Raw genomic sequence first — 22,702 nt, 5'->3', positions numbered from 1 at the left:
CTCTTTTATCACACAGATATTTATTCATGAAATATTCCCTCACACAAGTTAAGCTCACGTCTGCTGATTATGCCTAAATGGAATAATTCACCCAAACTTGAAAATTCGTCTGACTCTGAATATAAACAAATTGTTATTTTTATAAAGGCATTATTTTATCTTATATGAGGCTTAAAGGAACACCACCACATTTTGGGAATTTAGCTTATTCCCAGAGTTAGATAAGTCCATACATACCTTTCTCATCTCCGTGCGTGCTGTTACTCTGTCTGACGCAGCCCCCACCAGCCTAGCTCAGCACAAAGACCGGAAGCGAATGGCTCCAGCCAGCAAACTGCTCCCAATAATTGACAAAAAAATGCGAACATTTTTCTATTTATGTGTTGTGGTTTGTATAGTCACAACGTTTACAAATAACAAGGTCATATGAGACACAGCCATCTTTTAACAGTATACACACTGGGAACCACATTCTCAGAAGGCGAAGCACTGCTACATGGGCGGAGGGATTTGCTCGCAGCACCCGAGAATCCTCCTGGTGAGGAGCAGAGAGTTCGGTCAGAGTTGTGCAAATCACTCCGCCCAAGTAGCAGTGCTTCACCTTCTGAGACTGTAGGCAAATGTGGGCATTTTCCTTTAAAATGTTAAGCTCCAAATAGCACATACATCATCATTAAACTACTGCAGTTGACTACAGTGAGTTAATATATATGTCTTCTGAAGTGAAATTATAGGTAAAGAGAGTTCATTTTGAACTTATTTAGCAAAAGTGATACAGAATGTAAACAACAAAATCTGAGTGCTAAAAAAATAAATCATGGCAGCACATTGAAGGGCATCTATTTAGAAAAAAACAACATTGTTTTGTGTATTTGGTATAATATAACGTGTTCGCGTGGTTTATGATCGGAGAGTATTATTTACTGTGTGCTGTAAGATGATGGATTTTCAACAATGTATGTGCAATTTCTATAATAATGGAAATGTGACGCTCCTTACCATGCTCACAATGCAATACTGACAGGGGTTAATATTTTCTTTACTACCTTATAAATGCGAGCCAAATCTGATCCAGAAAATGCAGATTAGAGCCCGACCGATATGCATTTTTTGGGACCGATGCCGATACAGATATTAGGGAGTAAAAAAAGACTGATAACGATATATCGGCCGATATTCTTTATGTGCATTTTATAGTACAGTACACATATACTACAGTATATAATACTACAATAGGCTACTGTACATATAATACACTATATACATTAACAGAATATACTATATATAAATACTTTTTTGCAATGATCACTCTATGATCACACCACAAATGTGGTGATCAAACACTTAAAATGACGTTACAAAGATATGTAATATAGGCAGGTGTGTTTTACAAGTTAACAATAAACTTTATTATCCAAAATGATTCTGATATAAGTGCACAAAACAGTAAACTTGACTTATTATAAATAACTTTAAAACACAAACAAAACAAAATACATATAACTTAAATCATTGTCAGTTTTGACGAGAATAATGTTATATTGGGCTTATTTTAAAAAATGGAAACTTATAAAGTCATTGTTTATTAGCTTTACATTAAGTTATGTACTTCACAAAATAATTAAAAACTTACCGTTCAGACGACAATGCTTGACTTACTGACAACATACTGATGTAGGCTTATGTTTAATGTACTGCACAACGTTTTTATGACGCGAACCCATAGTGTTCTGCCGGGACTTTAAACTTTTATAAAACTAAAGCGTCTGCTCTCCGCCTCTTTTATTAAGCGAGGGTGTAAAGTTGCGCGAGCTTATTTAATCAGTTGCTTTGAAATGAGCATGTTTGGTAACAGCACAAGCAGCTGTACTCCCACAGACTGTGCGTCAGTTTATACGCGTCCTTTCTCCGCCTCGCGTTATTTCTCCCGCTTGCGTTTTAAACAACTCGCAAGTGGACAAAAGAGACGGATTAAAAACACTAAAACTAAACGGGAATGTGTCTCTCTCGCCCACTTATAATCCAATCGACCAAAGCGCGTCTTAATACCAGCTGTAAAATGTTGTGAAGAAACCGCGTGACTGCCGCCACCTGAACTGAGAGACTGACTGACTGAAGTGAAGGGGCGGGGGATTGGCTGGTGTCACTCCAGTGAGTGACCTGGGTCGCCATTAGCAACCAGTATGGCGCGCTCTGCTGGACAAACAAGTACTTACATCTTTCAAAAGCATCTAATGTTTTGTGTAAGGAACGTTCATATCGGCTTCATATCTGCGGCTTATACGCCGATACAGATATATCTTCAACATGCTCATATCGGCCGATAAAATCGGCAAAACGATAAATCGGTCGGGCTCTAATGCAGAGGACCAAATTGATCGATCAACTTTGCCAGCACAACTTGAGAAGAATGTTAAGGTAAAGATACTAAAACATCATAACCATGTCTGCATTTGTGATCGTAGAAACAACAAACAACAAGCGCTAATCTACAATGCACAAAACTTGGGTTTGAATCTTGGTTTAGTCAGAAAATTCTTTAAATATGAAAACATTGACTACTTACAGACTGAGAGTTAGAAGTGGGCGGAGTTATGATAACGACCGTCATGTCCACGTCAACAGGCAGAGGAGATGAAGTGTTGCCTACAATCTGTGTGTTTGTTGTAGTTCAAGAGAAGAGATTTACTTTGGAAACGTTACCTTGCGTCATGGTTTACGTTGGGATTTGTACCTTTTGCATATCGGTAACATGAACTAATACACACTTACACATCAAAGGAAATGTAAAATTGTAAATCGGATAATAGGTGCTCTTTAAATTAATGTACACAAATACACTTACTATGAAAGCATGTAACTCAAATGCTTTATGTTAGTTAAATGTAAACCTTTATGTCACCTTAAAGCACTGAAAACTAAAACTACTAAACTAAAACTAATAGAAAATAACACATTATTTTACTCACATTACTACTTCCCGTTTGCCTATTAATAGCTACAGTATTTCCATTGTGAACTTTATATATCATAGAGAGTTTAAACTAGTATATTGACATTCACACTTTCAGGAAATACTTTAGGCCACACAGCCCTAGAAAAATGATCCCACCTCAAAAGCATGATTGAAATAACTTCAGAGTTTCAACACAATGTGACCTGCACACACTAGTGTTGTTTTTTGTGCAACATTGCTAAACAACATTGCTTGACATGGATGTCTATTACTAGCACAATCCATACAGTAGATCTTAAAGGCAGGGTAGGCGATTTTATCCAGAAGCTTTTTTTTTTGTTATGCTGTTTGAAAATCTCTTCAAATCCTACATAAAGTGATCTAAATGTACTTATATAATTATATATTATCTTTGAACGGTTCAGGACCATAAAATGTTTGCCCAATCGGTCCAAATGCAATAATAGGATGTCCAACTGGTCTGTCAAACTATGTATTGGCATATCTCCTTGCACCCTGCCCGTGCAGACAATTGCAGACACCATGCAGACCAAACGAGAATGGAAGGCAAACAGTGCCGCCCGTCGTTCCTCCTGAACACAAGAAAATGATGTAAAAACTTAGAAACAGCTATGAAGATCAAACATCAGGATCAATAGATAGAGTTTTTATGTTTTGGGGATGTGTGGCGTTTGAGAGTGCTCTGAAGAGAGGTTGGATCTTATGTTTTCAACTTTACGAAATGGCCTATCTTACCTTTAAATGTAAAACTGGTACTGTTTGCCACTTGCAACTTTAAAATAAAACAACTGTAATGACTTTAAATGCAATATAGCCACTGATTGATAGTATATAAACCTCAGATTGCATTGCAGCAATGATTATTGATAACCAACTTGATAAAGTCAGTCTGTTTTATGGGCACGAGCCTGATTTAATTCTTTAGTACATGAATCATACATATAATAATTCTTGTAACTACTACAGGCTGTTTTATGCACTGGCCTTTGGTACCAATTGTTTTATAAAAGTGGCTCCTTTAAGAGTTTTAGTCTTTTATTCAATACTCTCAGTATTTTGAGTATATTAAATTGACTCAGTATATTAGTAAGAGTTATAGTTTGTTTTAGTGTACTTTTGATAAAATCTCATTAATAGTATGCAGCTGTGAAAGTACACACACTCATGTTTAAGGTTGTTACAGTGTTTCACATACAAAATCACAATTAATTTTGACATTCACAAACTGTTGCCAGAGATAAAGTAGATGTCGCCCAACCTGTGTGTTTATATCACCCAGCTGACAAAAACAGACAGATTATCACTTTCACTTTAACCAACCACATCAACTTGTTTTAAAAAAGGCAAGTTTATCACCGTTTACTCATTTTTGAGAAAGTTTGTAGCACCGTGCACTGAGAATAACAAACACAAGTATCATTCCTCACCCCCTCCCGCTTCAGAATAGCTACATGCCAATGATTCAGTTTAATATGAGCACATCTCACAGCGGTGTGTGTATCAGGTCCTGACCCAGACAAGCAGATGTCATTTCTTCTCAACTTCCTGTTTTGATGGCTGCTGTTATTTTCAGATCAACATGCGTGAACTCACAAATACATACACAAACCAAGACCCGAGTTACCTTGACAGCTTGCCTTCTATTGGTCTTTATTTCTCATTGTCCTGTATGTGTGCGTGCATGTTGTTGTGTAACTCGGCCTGAGCCATGCAGCTGGTGTTCTTGGACTGGACTTGTATATAAAGGGTGTCAGATGTTATGAGCTAGACAACCCAAATCAAATACACTTATTATACAGCCATTTGGTCAATCGTGGCATTCACAATTACACAATGACACATTGCATAGTACCCCACGGTTTGGTTTGGGTCAGGTCGGGTCAGCTCACCTCACTTTGGCTTGGTTAGCTTTTCCATCTAATTTAGTAACATTTTGTACTGGGAAGGATTATAGGCGTGTTGTTATATTTGCGCTGCCTACAGCTGTGACATCATACAAGTGAAAGCCTTGTTGTACATTCCCATACATTTATTTATTTCTTAGGGTTAGGGTTAGGTTAGGGTTAGGTTAGGGTTACTTTATCTCCAGTCCGCCACAAAATTAAAATTGACCACCACAAATGTTTGCACATGGTGTTTATCACTACCTCTGTCTCACATGTTTTTGTACAAACACCGATGGCGTCAGTCGACGCGCCCCGCTGAGCCTCATTTAAGTTGCATTAAAGCATATATACGGACGTGCGTGTTGCGAATGTGCCGCCACAAACTGCACGTTTGGAAAAAAACTGCTATGGTTTCAACCTGTGGATGTTTTTCATCGCTAAAAGGGAGTTTGGGAACTTATAACAAGAGCACAGATGACAACAGGTTTACTCGAGACGGCGCAAGCTAGCATGAAGGTAAAGCTAATCTTTTACATTATAGCAATGACGCTTGTAGGGACGATTCTCTCAGACCTTTCAGTGATCTACAGTGTTTTCGCGTCACATTTTGGTATCAGCTTGGCTCCATTGGAACCCCGACCAAGGTGGTACTAAAAAAAGTATCGGGTACTACGTACTGCACCCAGTGGGAAAAGCTCACAAAAGTAAGCTGACCCAAACCAAACCGTGGGGTACTATGCAATGGAAAAGCGCCATAAGCAGATGTGTCCTTTGTGTTGGACCAATGAGATTTCACTGTTTGTGTAACAGAACTTACTGACACAAGTGTGCATTTGTAGTTATTTAACATTGACTTTAATTTAATAAGAAACTATTCATTGCATTACACTCTTAAAATGAATGTGTTAAAATAACACATCTTGTGTCTAGTTAACTTAACACATCTCTGTTATTTTTGGAACAACACGCTTTGTGTTGTTTTAACACATCTTATATTTATTTGAACTCAAAATCAACACGAAATGACACATAATGTGTTAAATAGGATAACACAAAACATATTTTCTTAGAGTGAACAAATATAATGTATTTGGAGATGAGTACGAGAGAGATGAAGTGTCGCAGCAGCACCTGTAAAAGTTATGATCCATGTGAGTTGTGTGAAGTTAGTCAGCATCTAACTATAACTACACACACCCACTCAAATCTGTCTTACACAACTGGATGTGCTGGTTAAACAGGTCGGGGTGTGAAAGACTTATACACAAGAACTCTGATACTGAAGATAATCTGTGTTTAGTCTCGCTCAGCATTTACTGGCAATTTTATGACTAAATAAGGAATCAGTATTCTTACATGATTTACCTGGCTTTTCAATAACAAAGCTTGCTTTGTATTTGCGCTTAAACAGTTAATGCATTGCCTGTCAATGACGTACAGAGCATCATGAGGTCATTAATGTACGCTGACAGTCTGATGATTTCCGGTAAATCTTTGACATTCCTGTACTTAAGCCCTTCACTGGTAAGTTTTATCTGCAGTCGAAGAGTTTGCAAAAACCTTTACCTATTTCATGATGAGTGACCTGTTTTTCAAATAGAATTAGTTAATCATTGCTAAGTATCATAATCTCTAATAACTTTACAATAACAATACTGTCGTTTATACTATAATAAGAATTGGACTTTGATGCGAAACCCGTCTTCACGCACATGAATTAAACTTCCAGTTATGTAACTTGTTGAGTGGAGATGGGTGATGCGAGGTAATATCGATTAAGCAAAATGACGTAATGATCTTAAAAATTGCTTTATTAAAAAAAAATACTTATCTTATATGAAATATAGTATTTTTGGTCATGGAGAAGATTATATTTTTAGTTGTTTTGAGTTTTTTGCACCACCAGTGGCTAGATTAACTACATCAAACTATTATACAACACACTGTTTCCTTATAGGATCATAAAATCAGATCAGAATCACACACACATCAACACACACGCATACATGCACACGCATACATGCACGCACACACGCATACATGCACGCACACATACATGAACGCACGCACACATGCACACATACATGAACACACACGCATACATACACGAACACGCGCACACATACATGAACACACACACATGCATACATGCACGCACGCACACATACATGAACACACACACACGCATACATGCACGCACACATACATGAACGCACGCACACATGCACACATACATGAACACACACGCATACATACACGAACACGCGCACACATACATGAACACACACACATGCATACATGCACGCACGCACACATACATGAACACACACACACGCATACATGCACGCACACACACACACATGAACACACACACACGCATACATCCACGCAGACACGCACACATACATGAACGCACACACGCACACATACATGCACGGACGCACACACGCACGGACGCACACACGCACACATACATGAACACACACACACACACACACACACATACATGCACGCACTCACGCACACATACATGAACACGCACACATACATGCACGCACACACACACGCACACATACATGAACACACACGTCTACATGCATGCACACACGCACACATACATGAACACACACATGAACACACACACATGCATACATGCACACATACATGAACACACGCATACATGCATGCACACACGCACACATACATGAATGCACACACGCACACATACATGCAAGGACACACACACGCACACATACATGAACACACACACACACATACATGCACGCACTTACACACACATACATGAACGCACACACGCACACATACATGAACGCACACACGCACACATACATGCACGCACGCACAAATACATGCACGGACACACACACACCTTCCACATTTCTATTATGTATATAATAACTTTTTCATAATATAATAAAATTATTATATTATATTATTTACAAACCATTGCTAGGAATCTAGGTTTTTAAAAGAATGATTATTTTTTTAAGTTTATGTACATTTTCCAGTGATTACGGGCAGTATAACTTATCATTTATCCACTGACACAAAAGCGTGTGTGTATTCAGTGGATTCAGGTGCATAAATCATAATATTGTACACAGTAGTCTACCGCATACTCCACAGATCACAACTAGCATTCAAGATGAAAAAGTGCACAATGCAAAAGGCCTACGGCACTTATTTTGTGGGTGTTGTCTTGTCATTACCTCATTTGCATAAATGCTTTAGTGTCTTGCCTGTCAAAACACACCTGACAAATCTTCTGAATTATTGATATTAGTGGCCACAGTTCATTCTGGAGTATTGTCCTTTAAACTCTTGCATAGGTGTAACACCGACCACATTACCATTACATTAAGGAACTGTGGCGGTGGTGTCAGATTATTGTGCTTTAATAAATAATACCACATATAGAGGTCACAATGAGTGCTGGAGGCACGGAAACATTCAGGACAGGTGGCCAGTCCATCACAGTAATATATGGAACTGAATAATGGCTATGTATGCTATTTACATGGTCTAATGCAAAGACTTTTACAGAAGTGCTTTAAAGCTATTCAAACACTTTCATCATGAAGATGGTATTTTTTGTAAGCATGCCATTTTTGTACGCATTTTTCTCAAGCATGCCATTGCTCAATATTGTCAGATTAACCTCGGGGAGTTTTAGTTGTTTTCCTTGAGCTGTTGACAACGAATCGCCATAGAGGTCCATTCTCAGAATGCTGCGTAATGGATATAGCAAATGTTCTGTTATCAGGAAGGGAATGCTGAGGGAGTAATGTCATGTAACACATTAGAGCGGTACAGATCTCGGACGCGTCTCCGAGTGGGAATATGGTAGACGTCAAGCGTTCAGAGTAGTAAGTAATATCCTAAAACATGTCTGGCATGCAGGGCTGCGGTGCCCAGATGTTCCTCCTCTTCATTTCAGGATCCTAAAATGGGGCAGAGGAGATCCTGGATTGTGTCAGAACATGTCGGGACGTCCCTCCATACATAAACGACTCTGACGGGTGTGCCGGACTCACGCCAGGTCACTTTTGGGCGTCCCTAACATGGTTCCTGTGTCGCTTTATTCATTTCATTGATCGCACATCTTCACCTTTTGGTCTCGTTTTTACCTTGGTTTCCTCTTGCATAATACATCAGCCAGCGGTACACATTGTTCTTCGGTTGGTCTTTATGAAGTCACCCATGACTCATTTTCCACACTGCTGATTGGTGTGCTTTAAAAAGATCTTTTTGTGTCAGAGTAACGGTGACAAAGCAGTCACAATACACAGGAATACAAAAGTAAGTGTGCTTTGGGGCGTCAAAAGGGAGTGAGTCATGACTTCTGAAGCAACAAGTTTCTGAGAAACGGTCATTTTTGGAGGCTACAAGTGAAAAAGGAGGCGATGACAGCAGACGTGTTGATTTTAGTCGGGCTTTACCCGGGCGATGTTCCAGTGCTACATCACTGATATCGTTGCTAATCCACATACAGAACAACATGCACCTCACAGTTGTGTTTGAGATTTTTTTTCCATTCTGCTCTGTATGAAAGGCTTGTTGTACGGGTGAGGCAGTCCTTCCCATTGAGTCACTGCTACTATGCAAATATTCTTACAGCAGCATGCAAAAGTGATGGAAATGAGCCCATCTTTATATCACAGTGGAATGTGCCGGAAGGGAAGAACTGGAACATGCTCTCTCTCTCTCTCTCTCTCTCTCTCTCTCTCTCTCTCTCTCTCTCTCTCTCTCTCTCTCTCTGTCTCTTTAACAGCTTTATAGGCTGGTATCAACTGTTTATTTGTGACCCTGCCTGTGAACTCCAGACTAAAGTATCATAATGTAATGATGAGATATGAAGCATCAAAGTTTATTTTTAATCATTGATTTAATTAAATTAAAGGGGACATTTTACAAGATATTTCTAAGATGTAAAATAAATCTTTGGTGTCCCCAGAAAATGCATGCGAAGTTTTAGCTCAAACTACCACATAGATGATTTTTTATAGCATGTTAAAATTGTCACTTTGTAGGTGTGAGCAAAAATGTTTTGTGCGTGTGTCCTTTAATATGCAAATGAGCTGATCTATGCACTACATGCATGGCAGTGCTGTGGTTGGATAGTGCAGATTAAGGGGTGGTATTATTATAATAAGATCCCCTTCTGACATCACAAGGGGAGCCAAATTTCAATGACCTATTTTTCACATGCTTGCAGAGAACGGTTTACAAAAACCAAGTTACTGGGTTGATCTTTTTCACATTTTCTAGGCTGGGGACCCGATTATAGCACCTTCTTAAAGATGTCAAGATTATATTGTTACTAGGGCTATCACAATGATTAAATAATCGTCTCATCACATTTGTTTGACCTCATCGTGATGATTTCAGATCACCGCAATGATTGCACATCTCTTTTAAAAACACAAGGGGGAGCTGCGGCGCCTATATAAACGAGACCATATCAGATAGCACTCTTTAACTGGCAGTGTAACGCAATACATTGCAAAGCAATTCAATACACTAGAAATAAAAACAACATTAAAAGAAATGCTGCAAAGCAGTATGAACTGCCAGGTAAAACATACATTTCCAAAACAGCAATTTCAAATTTAGGGAAGTTTAGGATGCTATTCTTAAGGATCTGTAAGGAATTTATTTTTTGTAGGCACTACAGACATAACACAACAATGTGTGAAAATTATTTCATGAACAAACAAAAAATGTATGGCAATTAAATGTCAAAGCAATAAAAGTCCTAAAACAGGAAATTAATCGTCATAACCGTCACAATTTATTAGACAATTAAATTTCATAATCGGGACAGCCCTAATTGTCACAGAATGTTCCTTGTTTACTATATAATGAATCATATGATGGTTCCTACATCCTAATAGTTTTAAAAATGTAACCCTGACATGAATAACAGAGGTCATAATAACTAAATTGATTTTCTCTCTGCACAGAATCATCGCTGTCGTCTCGCGTGGGCTCCGCCCCCATGGACCTGCGCGTAGGTGAGCGTCTGGTGCGTCCAGGTTCGGACACAGCCTTCCTGTCTCCTCTTCATCCTCCTCTGCTGCTCGGTCCCTTCAATACCCAACACTGTTCCCAGTACAGTCAGCCGCAGATGCAGCGTATACAGGTACATGAGCCATTTAAAGTGAGATTAAACTGAGGCCAGTACAGCTAAAGTGTCCTGCAGTGTGAAATAAATGACATTGTTTAATATTAAAATTCACTCACTAACATCAGATCTAACTTGAACATTACATATGACATTTATAAGAAGTGTTTGTTTTTTCTAAAAGATAACATTTTAAAGTATTTGCTTATAGCATGTTCCCTTTCAAAAGCAACATTCATACAGGTTTTTCTTGCTTGATATTATTGTGTACTAAACACACACACATGCACATATGTGAGTTATAGTACATGCTTTCCAAATTACGTGTACTGTCCCTACCAGTGCAGACACAAAGTACACAATGAAAACATGCTTGCATTCCTCACAAGCTTTTCCGAACACCCAGAGCCATTACGACATCTGAAACACAGAGCGCACACACATACATGGAGAAAGGCGTCTTATCAGATATGTTTGTGTTTATTTGAACAATGTCATTTATTAAAGGGTTTCTTTTTTTGTAATGGGTAACACCTAAATTCATTGCAAATCCTCTTGTTGAAATGTTATCTGATGTTTACGTAAGGAATAATTGACGACGGGCCATTGAATTATAAGAAAATAATGCACACCAAGGTGGTAATGCGGCACACCGCAGGTGTGCATTGTTTTCAAATAATTCAAGGGACCGGAGTCAATTATTCCGCTTATACCACGGTTACCACAAACGTTGCTCTGGTGCCTATTTTTAAGACATTTGAAAAGATAGGTGTGCGGTTTACAGAAAAATAATCAACACCCATAGAACATTTCTCAGCCAATCAGAATGCAGCATTCAACAGACCCGTGGTATAAACACAAATAATATGACACTTGAAATGCAAGATGATATTTTTGTGTTATGTACACTCAGCAAACCTGTTAGTATTGATATGAATCATTCTCAATGAGTTCTCATGTTGCAGTTTAACATGGAGCAGCATTTACGAGACCAGGAGCAGGCCAAACAACAGTTACAACAACTTAAACACAAGGACAAAAGCCAACAGAGTGAGTTCAACATCATCACGTATAAACTTCGATTAACACTGTGCTATTTTTTAAATATATTTTTCTTTTTTATGGTAAAGTTTTAAAAGCAAAGCACGTCTCCACCCAAAACAGCATCTGTTTCTTAATAAGTCAATATGATGTCTTTAAGACCTCGTACACAATGCAGGCTTTCGGGAGCGACAACCGCATTTAAATGCTGGACTAAATGCATGATGTGATGATTGACACCGAGGTAACCATAGCAACGTTCTGCCATCTCGCATGGTTATCATTCACAGCTTTAAAGGACAAGTTCGGTATTTTACACTTAAAGCCCTGTTTTCAGAATGTTTGAAATAGAACGGTTTTCACTGAAATTTGGACATATGCGGCTGCCCCGAGAATTTCCGGGTGTTTGTGTTTCGCCTTCCACCTCTACAATGGGTGTATAGGTGCACAGGAACAATCCTTTCTAAAATGCATTAAACTTTCGTTTACAAAGACGTGAAACTCATCGAGTGGTCAGGGGTGTTCACTGATATGCTCACACAAAAATCGCTGCAAAAGATGCTTTCCAACAGCTGTTTTAGCATTCGTTTGTAAACTTGTGGACCTATTTTTCCAAACGCCTCACACCCGTATATTCTTCCGCTGAGAGCTTGAATAATAGACACTCCAGCCCAGTTGGTGGCGCTAATCCGCCTTTGCCAATTGCAAGAATAGAAACAACGTTCCCGGCGTGCCGTGGAGTAATACCGTAACTCACAGCACATCTAATACAAGTCAATGGAGTTGGCAAAAACTACGATAAAACCTGTTGGAATACGTATTTTGCAGCGATTTTTGTGTGAGCATACCAGTGAACACCCCTGACCACTCGCTGAGTTTCACTTCTTTGTAAACGAAAGTTTAATGCATTTTAGAAAGGATTGTTCCAGTGCACCTATATAGCCATTATAGAGGTCGGAGGTGATACAATAAACACCCGAAAATTCTCGGGGCAGCATCATATGTCCAAATTTCAGTCAAAAACGTTCTATTTCATCATAAACAATCTGAAAACAGGGCTTTAAGTGTAAAATACCGAACTTGTCCTTTAACCAAAATAATAATACAGCGTATTATATTTTTGCCATAAACTTTCATCTTGGCGTTGTGTGTTGTACACATTTGTTTCTGCTCCACAGAGCACTGTCTTACAGTGTTGCCAGGTCCTCAACTTTTTTGTACCGTTATGACGTTTAACCATTTATGGCTTTTGGCTCATGAAGCGATCAAGTTTTTGGTGTTATTAACGTTTGAAGGTGCCGATCTGGATATTTTGATCTTTGATAAAGCATTTAAATATATTATTGAATTTTTTTAAGCAAGATCTGGCAACACTTGTAAGCAAACGCTTGTGCCTCTGTGATTTTCTGCACAGAAGACTTTCTCCCCTTCTAGGCATGTATTTTCTTAGAAGTGAGATCTGTCCATGATGCACGTTTGAACACTTCATCAACACTAGTTGTTCAATTCGGTTAATGCTATGCAGAATTTCTGTAAATGCGGTTGTTAGTCCCGTCAATGACTGAAGTGTGTGTGTGTACAGAACAAGATTAAGCACTAAAAGGTGAACTTAATTTAAATGCAGTGTGTAAGAAGCATAAGTTGATTGTGTTTTCTGACATTGATGGCAGATAACATGAAGTGTGCACTGTGCAGCAAACATTTATAAAATAATTGACGACATTAGAGTTTAGTGCGCTAATGCTTTCTTTAATAAAAGCTCTTCTCTGAAACACGGACACGGGTGCCTCCGGAAATAACGCTGAGAGTAAAAACAAAACCTTGTGGTTAAAAACATATGGGCGGAGTTTCTATTAAAGTGCATGGGAAACCCGTTGTTCTATAAAGGGGATGTGTTGTCATTTTACCACTTATGGTCTGTCGCTTACAGCAGTTATACACTATACTGTATGCTTCTTTAATCGAAAACATGCAATAGAGTTGTATTGTAGTTACTACTTCTATTGTCTGGAGTAGATAGACAGACAGACAGACAGACAGACAGAGACAGAGATGCATATTTTGGTTTCTCAGTTGGTTTTTCAATCACACATATTACCACAAACAATTACAAGTTTATAACTCGTTGTTATATTATTACAGAATACTTTGATGTATAGATGAATAGAATGAGGATGATGATGATGCAGTACTCTCAGTATTTGTGTGCAGAAAAAGTATACTCATTACAAAGCTGTTTCAGCACAAATATCGTGTTACTGGAGTGAGAAGTTTAAATAAACATCACAGATATAATGTTTGAAATGAGTTATGTCATGATATGAATCCTATTCTCGTCAGGTTTGCCCAGTTTGCTATTTTAATAACTTAAGTCTGCATTAAGCAGAGTATAAATGATGTAGACTGAGCAAACAGATTATCACGAGTGATTAATATCTCAAAAGCACATTTCTGCTACATATGCTACCGCAGGTGCCACGCAAGCGTCTCTCATTCGGCGATCAAGTTTTTTTTCAGTTTTGATGCTAAATCGGGCTGTAAAAGTACTTTCGGTGAGGTAAAATTACTTGCTTTGTGCAAACAGCAACCGTGTAAATATTGACTGTGTTGGTCAGCGGCTGTATGACGCAACTGCCCCATAATGGCTGCTCAGGATGAAGAGGGAGGCACTGAGTCAACATACAGTTTCCTTCTTCTGACCTCACAACAACCTCATGATCAAAACAATACAATTATGATCATATATATCAGGGCCACACCCTTTGAAATGCTGGAGTTAGAATATATATATTTAAGCAATATCGCTCGAGTAGGAGTGTGATATAGCTCTATATCATCACGGCTGTGATTAGGCCAGAGGCACGAGGCCGTAGGCCGAGTGCCGGAGGCAATCACAGCCGTGATGATATAGAGCTATATCACACGACTCCGAGAGCGATATTGCTTTTATACAACAGTTCGACGGCACACGTTTGAAAAACGAAAACTAGAAAACAACAACGGAGTTATTTTAAAAGCCTCTTTGTTTGAGAACTACTTCTTCCGCCACGGATTTGAGGGCGGCCAGAATGACAGGTAAAACTTTCGGCTGCTTTGAAGCTCATAACAACTCAATGGACGGAAAAGCCGTTACTTTATATTACCGTTTCGTGGTCACAAAGTGTAGTTTTAAGATTAGTTCAGTCGAGAATGTATATGTATTATATTTAAATCTGCTGTCGATTAGTAAAGATAGCGCCTGTTTGAACGTTTGCTTAGTGAGATTCGATACGAATGAGAACCAAAGCATGAGCGGACATCAGTGTTCACTCGCCCCGCTGACCACCGCCCTCTCTGGGCTACATCTCTGACAGAGATACCCTGGCTCTCATGTTGGCCTTGTTTGTTTATGATCGTCAAAATGAGATCAAATCAGCAGTATTTGGTGTCATGATCAAACTATTACTTGTTTTTTAATTCATATTTAGTGTCTTTTGTGTTGTTATTGTTTTGGTGCGAGGTAAAAGTTAATAAAACTACTTGTATAACGTTACTATTGCTTTCTCATTTATTCTTAACGTGATACGAGCACTCGATTATTATTATTAAACTCTGTTCTTGTCAGTACTATATAAAACGTTTTTTTATAAGTGTCAGAGAGATGTTTTTGCATGCTGCTTATAAATAACGTTATACCAGTGGCGATATCTCATAACATGTTTTAATAGTCACGTCACGATAAAGTAAATGATCAATGTCCACATTTAAAAGCTGCGGTGCTTACCTGCAGTTCCACGGTGTTTTCGCGTTCTGATAAAAGATATAGCTCCAGAAAAAAAAAAAAGTGTTTATATTCCTCTTTCCAAGTGTTAATCGTCCACACGATGTGACAAGACATTTCTCCCATTAACTTTAACGTAACATCCAAGAGCGCTGATCTTTGACGGACTGATTTATGAGCTAGTAAACTAATGAGTAGAGATGCTCCGATCAGCATTTTTGGGGCCGATCACCGATTACCGATCACCAAAATCATGATCTGCCGATCGCCGATCAATGCCGATCACAGAATGGCAGTGGAATGGGAATCTTTTATCTATAATCTAGCAGAGTTTGCACCATTTGTAGAAATGAAATTAACTATAAATTAGGTGTATTATTGTTTTAATAAGAGAATCAAATAAATAAGCACAACAAATATTTCTTCTTGCAAAGAGAAATGTAATATGCCTTTAAAAAGGTTTATGTCTGTTAAAAGTGATTAAAATAAAACACTTCACAGTCTTTACTGTATGAATTAAATATACACGCATTCGTATGAAGTACAACAGTTCTTCAATGATGAGCAGAGAGTAATTTTATTGAGAGATGAATTAGGATACTGTAGCTTTAAGACGTGGGAGAGATCATTCTCTTCACGTGCACTGATGACAGGCTGCTGTGTATGCGTGCGGCGGGTGTCCGCAAACAAGAGCAGCTGTGAGGAAAATAGAAGTTTAAACCTTCAAAACTTTAAAACGAATGCAAGTAATAAACTTTCGGCATGAGGATGCAATTGTCCGCTATAGATATGTGTTGTATACGCTGATGTGAAGACGCATTGCGCTGAGGACCAGAGCGCGTCCTCATAGTCTGCAAACAAGAGCAGCTGTGAGGAAAATGGATGTTTAAACCTTCAAAACTTTAAAACGAATGCAAGTAATAAACTTTAGGCACGAGGATGCAATTATCCGCGATAGATATGTGTTGTATACGCTGTTTGATAGGGATGTGAAGATGCACGTCACACATGAGCAATAGGTTACAAAATGCTCGCACTGTGTAAAATGGTCTCTAATTGCAGCCGTATCAGGAACGCTATGATGACAAAAGTAAACAGAAAAATCGGCTCATGAGATCGGCAAATTTAGCGAGTGCCGATCGCGTCATTTAATGTTGTTATCGGCCGATTACGATCGGCGGCCGATCGATCGGAGCATCACTACTAATGAGACACACGGAGAGTGAGAGTCTGTGTTTTTCCATTCAGACATGAGCCTGCTTAGGACCTCCATTCACTACACAGCAAAACCACCAGTGTTAATTTAACTCTATGAGAGTTGATTTCAACACTATACCAGTGTTTATATAATTCTCACTGCCCAGAGTTAAAATAACACTCCAACTAGTGTTAAAGATTTTACTCCACCTTGGTGTTGAACATTTTACTCTGATAGTGTTAAAGAATTAACTCCAAACACTGCCTTTAAAACACCCATTAGAGTTAATTACACTTAAGTAGAGTCAATATTAAAACACTGATAGAGAGTTACTTGAACACTGAAAATAGTACTTCATCATACATCTTTGATTATTAATGACAACAAGAATTAAATTAAGCAAAGTTATTGACCACAAATTTATTTAACAAATTTATTTGACATTATTAAATATTTATAAAAAAATAAAGTTTCACTTGTGAACTTTTTCAAAATTTTCAGAGAGTGGTTATGTATACAGTCCTTTCAATTTTGCCAAGGAGTTTAAACAAAACTGGAAAAGTGTTTTAAAATCCATGTCTGACACACATCTAGGGCAAATCACAGCAAATCTTTCACTAAACATTCTGTAAAACAATACATCACAAAAGTAATCACAATTTTCTTCAGCACATATTAATTAGAAATTTGGGCAAGGATAAAATGCATGCTGAAACCGTAAATGAGATACTAGTTACAGCTAGTTAAAAAAAGTTTGCTCTCAGCTCTCAATCTCTAGTTTTCCCAACATGTAAACTGTTGTTTGATTAAATTAGTTAAAGTAAAGGAGTCCATCATCATACATTACATTAAAAACAAAGTCAAATACTAATAAAAGGGAGCCTTCCGACTGATGGGGTGAGATTCTTATCAAAAGCCACGTCAAAGTTCTCAAATCTGGCCGCAGATCCTGCTAACCGCAGTAAGGTACGGTTGTCATCCTACTCGTTGCTGAAGATGTTCTTCAAGGCTGGTACAAGACTATAAAAGATAAAGAACAACAGTTATTATATTAGACCTATACATCTGCATAACATTGAGAAAATCATTAGAAGTACAGAGCCACAGAGACAGATTTAGAAAGCAGGCTCTCCTACTTACCTTATGATACACCACAAGCCTGCTCACTGCAAATCTGATGCACTGATTCCGTTGAGGTGATGGTGGAAGGAGATGGAGCAGTAAAGGCAGTGTTGCCATGTCACTATCACAGTCTATGCTCTCACTGGTTCCTTGTAGGAGTCTTCCTTAAACAACATAAACAGACATGTCACAATACTGTACAATTAGGGCTGTGCAAAAATATCGATACAGCTAACTATCGTGATAGTTGGCTGTATCGAAAGTGTATCGATATTTCGATCGCTACTATTGATATTTTAAAACCAATCAAATTCTTCTGTGTGCGTCAAACGACCTCCTCTGCCTCTGCTGTAGTTGTCACTGTCCAGTTGTCTGCCATATACGGCCAATGTCACAGAAGTTAGAGGGAGTGAGAAAATGGCAGAAAATTTAAAAACACCTGCAGCTTTCAAAGAGCTGCAGGTGTTCAGTTCTATTTTTTTACATTTTTGATAAAAAAAAGAAAAAGTATTGCAATGTATCACAACATGCAACGCATTGTATCGTGATACGTATCGTATCGGGAGGCCCTTGCCAATACCCAGCTCTATGTACAATACATAATAGAGGTTGACCGATTTTTGGCATATTTTAAAAAATCGGCTTTGGCCGATTTTGCTGCAAAATTAGGCCGAATAATAGACAGGCGCATCTGCGGGCACCTAAGCGTTGTTGTAGAACTCGTGACGCTGCCTCTTGCTGCAAGCAGATAGCTCCCGTGTGTGTGCTGCCGTGCCTTGTTCACAAACAACTTTAGTAAACGATGGCGGAACAAGACGTCACTGTCAGCACAATCAGTCACTTATAGCGCCTCAGAAATGATAATGTAAATGTGTTTAGAAAGATTTGCCCTAAATAACAGTCTCAACTAAAAAACATAGACATTTACTATGTTAACTTTATGATGAATAAATAATTTATCAGGTCTACCATATAAGGATTTTATCCTACAAAGCAATAAAAGCCATGGAAAAAAACTGATCAAAGATGACAGCAGAGTGTCAGGTAATATCTGTGTCTGATAAATGCATGGTGCAGAAGAGGTTGTAAAACTCTTCAGAAAGACCAGTCATAATTTTTTTAAATACTTTGACTTAAATAGTGACATTTTTACATTTAAAATATCTGCTAATGATGAGAACATTTTGATTATTATGTACATGTAGAAAATCAGCCAAACATATCGGCCATCGGCTGCCCTGATTTCTAAACATCGGCCAGAGAAAAAGCCATATCGGTCGACCTCTAATACATAAGATGACAGACACATTTCAATTTGACAAATGAATAAAGATTTTGAAAGTCATCATTTATGAAAGCATGTATTTTGACAAATTAAATTAAAATAATGAAGTGCATTTACCAATACGTGCAACAAAAATGTTAGGACTTCCACTATTCTGCTTAATGGTGCAAATGACCATCTTCCAAAACACAACAAATGTTTGCTTGTTACTTCTTCACACACATTTAATTATGCATAGTGAAAATACTATGTGTATTCTTTTACCTCGGTCATGGAGTCATCTGTTGTCTTAGATTTCTTGGAACGACTTTGGTCAAGTTCAGATGGTAAATGACAGTGGCAGAAGCTGCTTGTTGCATCTGGTGACAAAAATTCATGACAAACACACAAAAACTGAAAAATAAACCTAAATTAGTTTTATAAAACAAAGATAATCATCACACTGTACCTTCATTTTGTCCTCTAACTGTAAGCAGCACATCTTGTAGAATGTCTTCCTCGATTTCAGTGTCATCAACAATGCATACATTAGTCCACAGTCAGTTTAGCTTACCACCTATGACAAAACACAAATTGCATTTTATATATATGTAAGGAAGCAACAAATAAATGAACAGTGAAAAAAAATCACCTTCACTAATGAGCAAAAATAAATCAATCCTGCAGTTTGATACATTTCCTGGAGCCCTGATAACCAACTTCAGCAGCATGTTCCAAACCTGAAATAGTGATTGAATAAAAAACTTTGTATTATCAAACAAAATGTACTATAACATTAAATATGAAAATGTTTTTCATAAAGTTATTGCATCTTATTATAAAGTAATTTAACAAAAATATATGCAATAAAAAAACTGTGGCTTAGGTGAGTGACTTGGTTAACAAAAACTATTCAGGACAGGTTTTAGTACATTGATGATGAGTGTTCTTTTAATGTATTCCCATAAATGCACCTTTAAAGACCTTAACGCGCTTACGTGCGATTTCTTAATTTTCTACCCTCTGTAAAGTTGTGCATTCAAATCGCGCGTGGTCATGCGTCGTCATACGTAGATCAGACGCGCGTGAACAGCTTTGAACGCGGTTCAACCAATCAAATCTAATTCCAGCTATCCGTCACTATTAGGGCGAATTCCAATCGTTAGTCACCGTCCCTATGCCCTACTCCCTTCAAAGTGCAGACATACTCGTGTGTGAACTCTGAAAGAAGCAGCACACATTTAAAATGCTACATTTTAAGACAAGTTACATTAGGCGAAAAAACGAGCAAATCATTTTCTCTCACGAAGTGAATGACGCAGCCATTTACCACACCGCGTGTAACAAGCAGAAATAACTGACATTCACAATTTAATTACATTTAAACAGCGAAAATAACCCCCAAAGTCTAATTTATTAACAGTCTAAAATGAAGATATTGTGACAAATGTACAATTAAGGAGTTAGTGATAAAGGTTGAATATCACAAACACCTGCATTGCATCATGTTTCTTTGCCCACATTGCTTGACTCACACCATAATCTGAAACCACCACCCTGAACGTAAGAGAACTGCACTAACTTAACTGTTTAAATGTACCCGCAAATACAAAATTAGCTATTTTTGCGTTGTTTTGCAAATACGTCGAGCACATACAGAATTATAGATTTTATTAATTATGTAATGTTAGACAAATTGTAGTGTAAGTTACCTCAATACAAAATTAAGAAAGCACATTTAATAACGTTAGTCTCTTAATAATAATAATTGGTTAACGTTACATATTTGTCCAAAATCACTCAAAAATTGAACTCATTGCATTATTTAAACAAAACTGCACCGTCATGAGGTAACGTTAAACCGATTAAACAACGTCAGCCAATTACAAATTGAAATTCAGTTCAGTTCAATTTTAAAGATTTCCTTGTGGTCACCCACCAAAATATTCACGATTTAACAAACCTACACGGATTATTTGCAGTTTATTATACATTTATCACCATCATATTTAACTTATTTGGCTTACCTCAGTAACGTGAGTCCAGGTCGGTCGATGCTGAGTAACTGACTTTCCCGCTTCAGAAAGAAGGGGCGTGGCGTGAATCTTAACTCCCCGCAAACGTTATTATTGGAACACTGGAAAGCAACACCCCCTTGTGGAAGTTTCTGACACTGTGAGTGATGATAAATTATAAACGAACACTACAACTAACACCTGACCACTCTAGAGTAGCGAACTCTGTAAAATCAACACTGGTGGTTTTGCTGTGTAGGTGGCGGAATGATACGAAAGGTGAAGCGGTTACAGTGCCGATATCAGCACAATATCGCATAGCTCTTAGCCAATCAGATTCGAGAACCAGAAAGAACTGTTGTATAAATAAATATATATATATATATATTCTAACTCCAGCATTTCAAAGGGTGTGGCCCTGATATATATGATCATAATTGTATTGTTTTGATCATGAGGTTTGATTATATACATAAAATGATTAATAATTAATCTTTTAATTTTAAAGGAAAAGCATATGGGTCATTCTACAGAAAAGGTGGAATTCGGGTGACAGAAATCTGTTTAAATGAACTTCTTTCAACATACCCAAAACTTCTTTAATAGCATTAATTAACTTGTAAAATCTATGAATCCGCAAAACGGGGAGCTTAATCTAGGTTTAACTTTTTAATATATTTTAATAAAGGATCCATGACGTTGTATCTTCAATACCTGACAAAATGAGAATATAATAATAGATAATGAATATGATAAAATTTATAAACTTAAAATTTTTTCCATCTTGTTTTGTTTTTATGCTTTTATGTTGGTCAGTTAAAGGAATAGTGCTGAGGAAGTACTCATTAGAGAAGTAACACCAATGACCGTAACACCAATGACAATTTACAGAAAAAAAACTAAAATTTTAACAAAATGGTTGCCATTAGCCATGTGCTATTTCATCAGATATGTAAATATCACATACTTATTCGGTATAATGCATTTTTATGTAAAGATCTTAACACTCCCAGCTATAAAAAAGAGTAACACTAATGACATCCAAAAAATCGTATCTCAAAATTCTTAGATATATTATGATATTTTAGACAAATAAGGTAAGACATCTCACAAACCTTTTGCCTTCCTCCACTGCACTTCTTCCACTGACCTCTTGACCCATGAAAAACTTCAAAGAGCTAATGCATTGTTTCAAAATAAAAGTGCTTTGGGTAGGGTAACACCAATGACTTAAATTTGGGGGACAAATATTTATTTGATATTATTCATACTAATAGTGTATTTTTACAATTTC

The 22,702-nt window shown here is 37.7% G+C and overlaps 1 protein-coding gene and 1 long non-coding RNA gene across 4 annotated transcripts in view; one reads left to right on the top strand and one right to left on the bottom strand.

The window, feature by feature from the left end:
- The window catches only part of hdac7a (histone deacetylase 7a), a 91,571-nt gene that overhangs the window by 40,703 nt on the left and 28,166 nt on the right, over nt 1–22,702 (top strand). For both annotated transcript variants that reach the window (XM_073874869.1, XM_073874870.1), the window contains exons 3-4: nt 10,848–11,026; nt 11,974–12,061. In XM_073874869.1, the coding sequence (XP_073730970.1) occupies nt 10,848–11,026; nt 11,974–12,061 (267 nt within the window). The remainder of the gene's footprint in view (nt 1–10,847; nt 11,027–11,973; nt 12,062–22,702) is intronic.
- On the bottom strand, nt 17,413–21,670 carry LOC129442673 (uncharacterized). 2 transcript variants are annotated; one of them, XR_012372840.1, is made up of 6 exons: nt 21,421–21,670; nt 20,046–20,133; nt 19,863–19,970; nt 19,679–19,773; nt 18,148–18,293; nt 17,413–18,027 (listed from the first exon to the last, which is right to left on the bottom strand). It is a non-coding gene; the product is annotated as an uncharacterized lncRNA (long non-coding RNA). The 2 variants fall into 2 exon arrangements; XR_012372839.1 differs by having other exon boundaries at nt 18,148–18,289; nt 21,421–21,669.

Source organism: Misgurnus anguillicaudatus, chromosome 13, assembly GCF_027580225.2.
Source record: "Misgurnus anguillicaudatus chromosome 13, ASM2758022v2, whole genome shotgun sequence".
Taxonomy (NCBI): Eukaryota; Metazoa; Chordata; class Actinopteri; order Cypriniformes; family Cobitidae; genus Misgurnus; species Misgurnus anguillicaudatus.
This window is presented reverse-complemented; position numbering and strand designations above follow the sequence as displayed.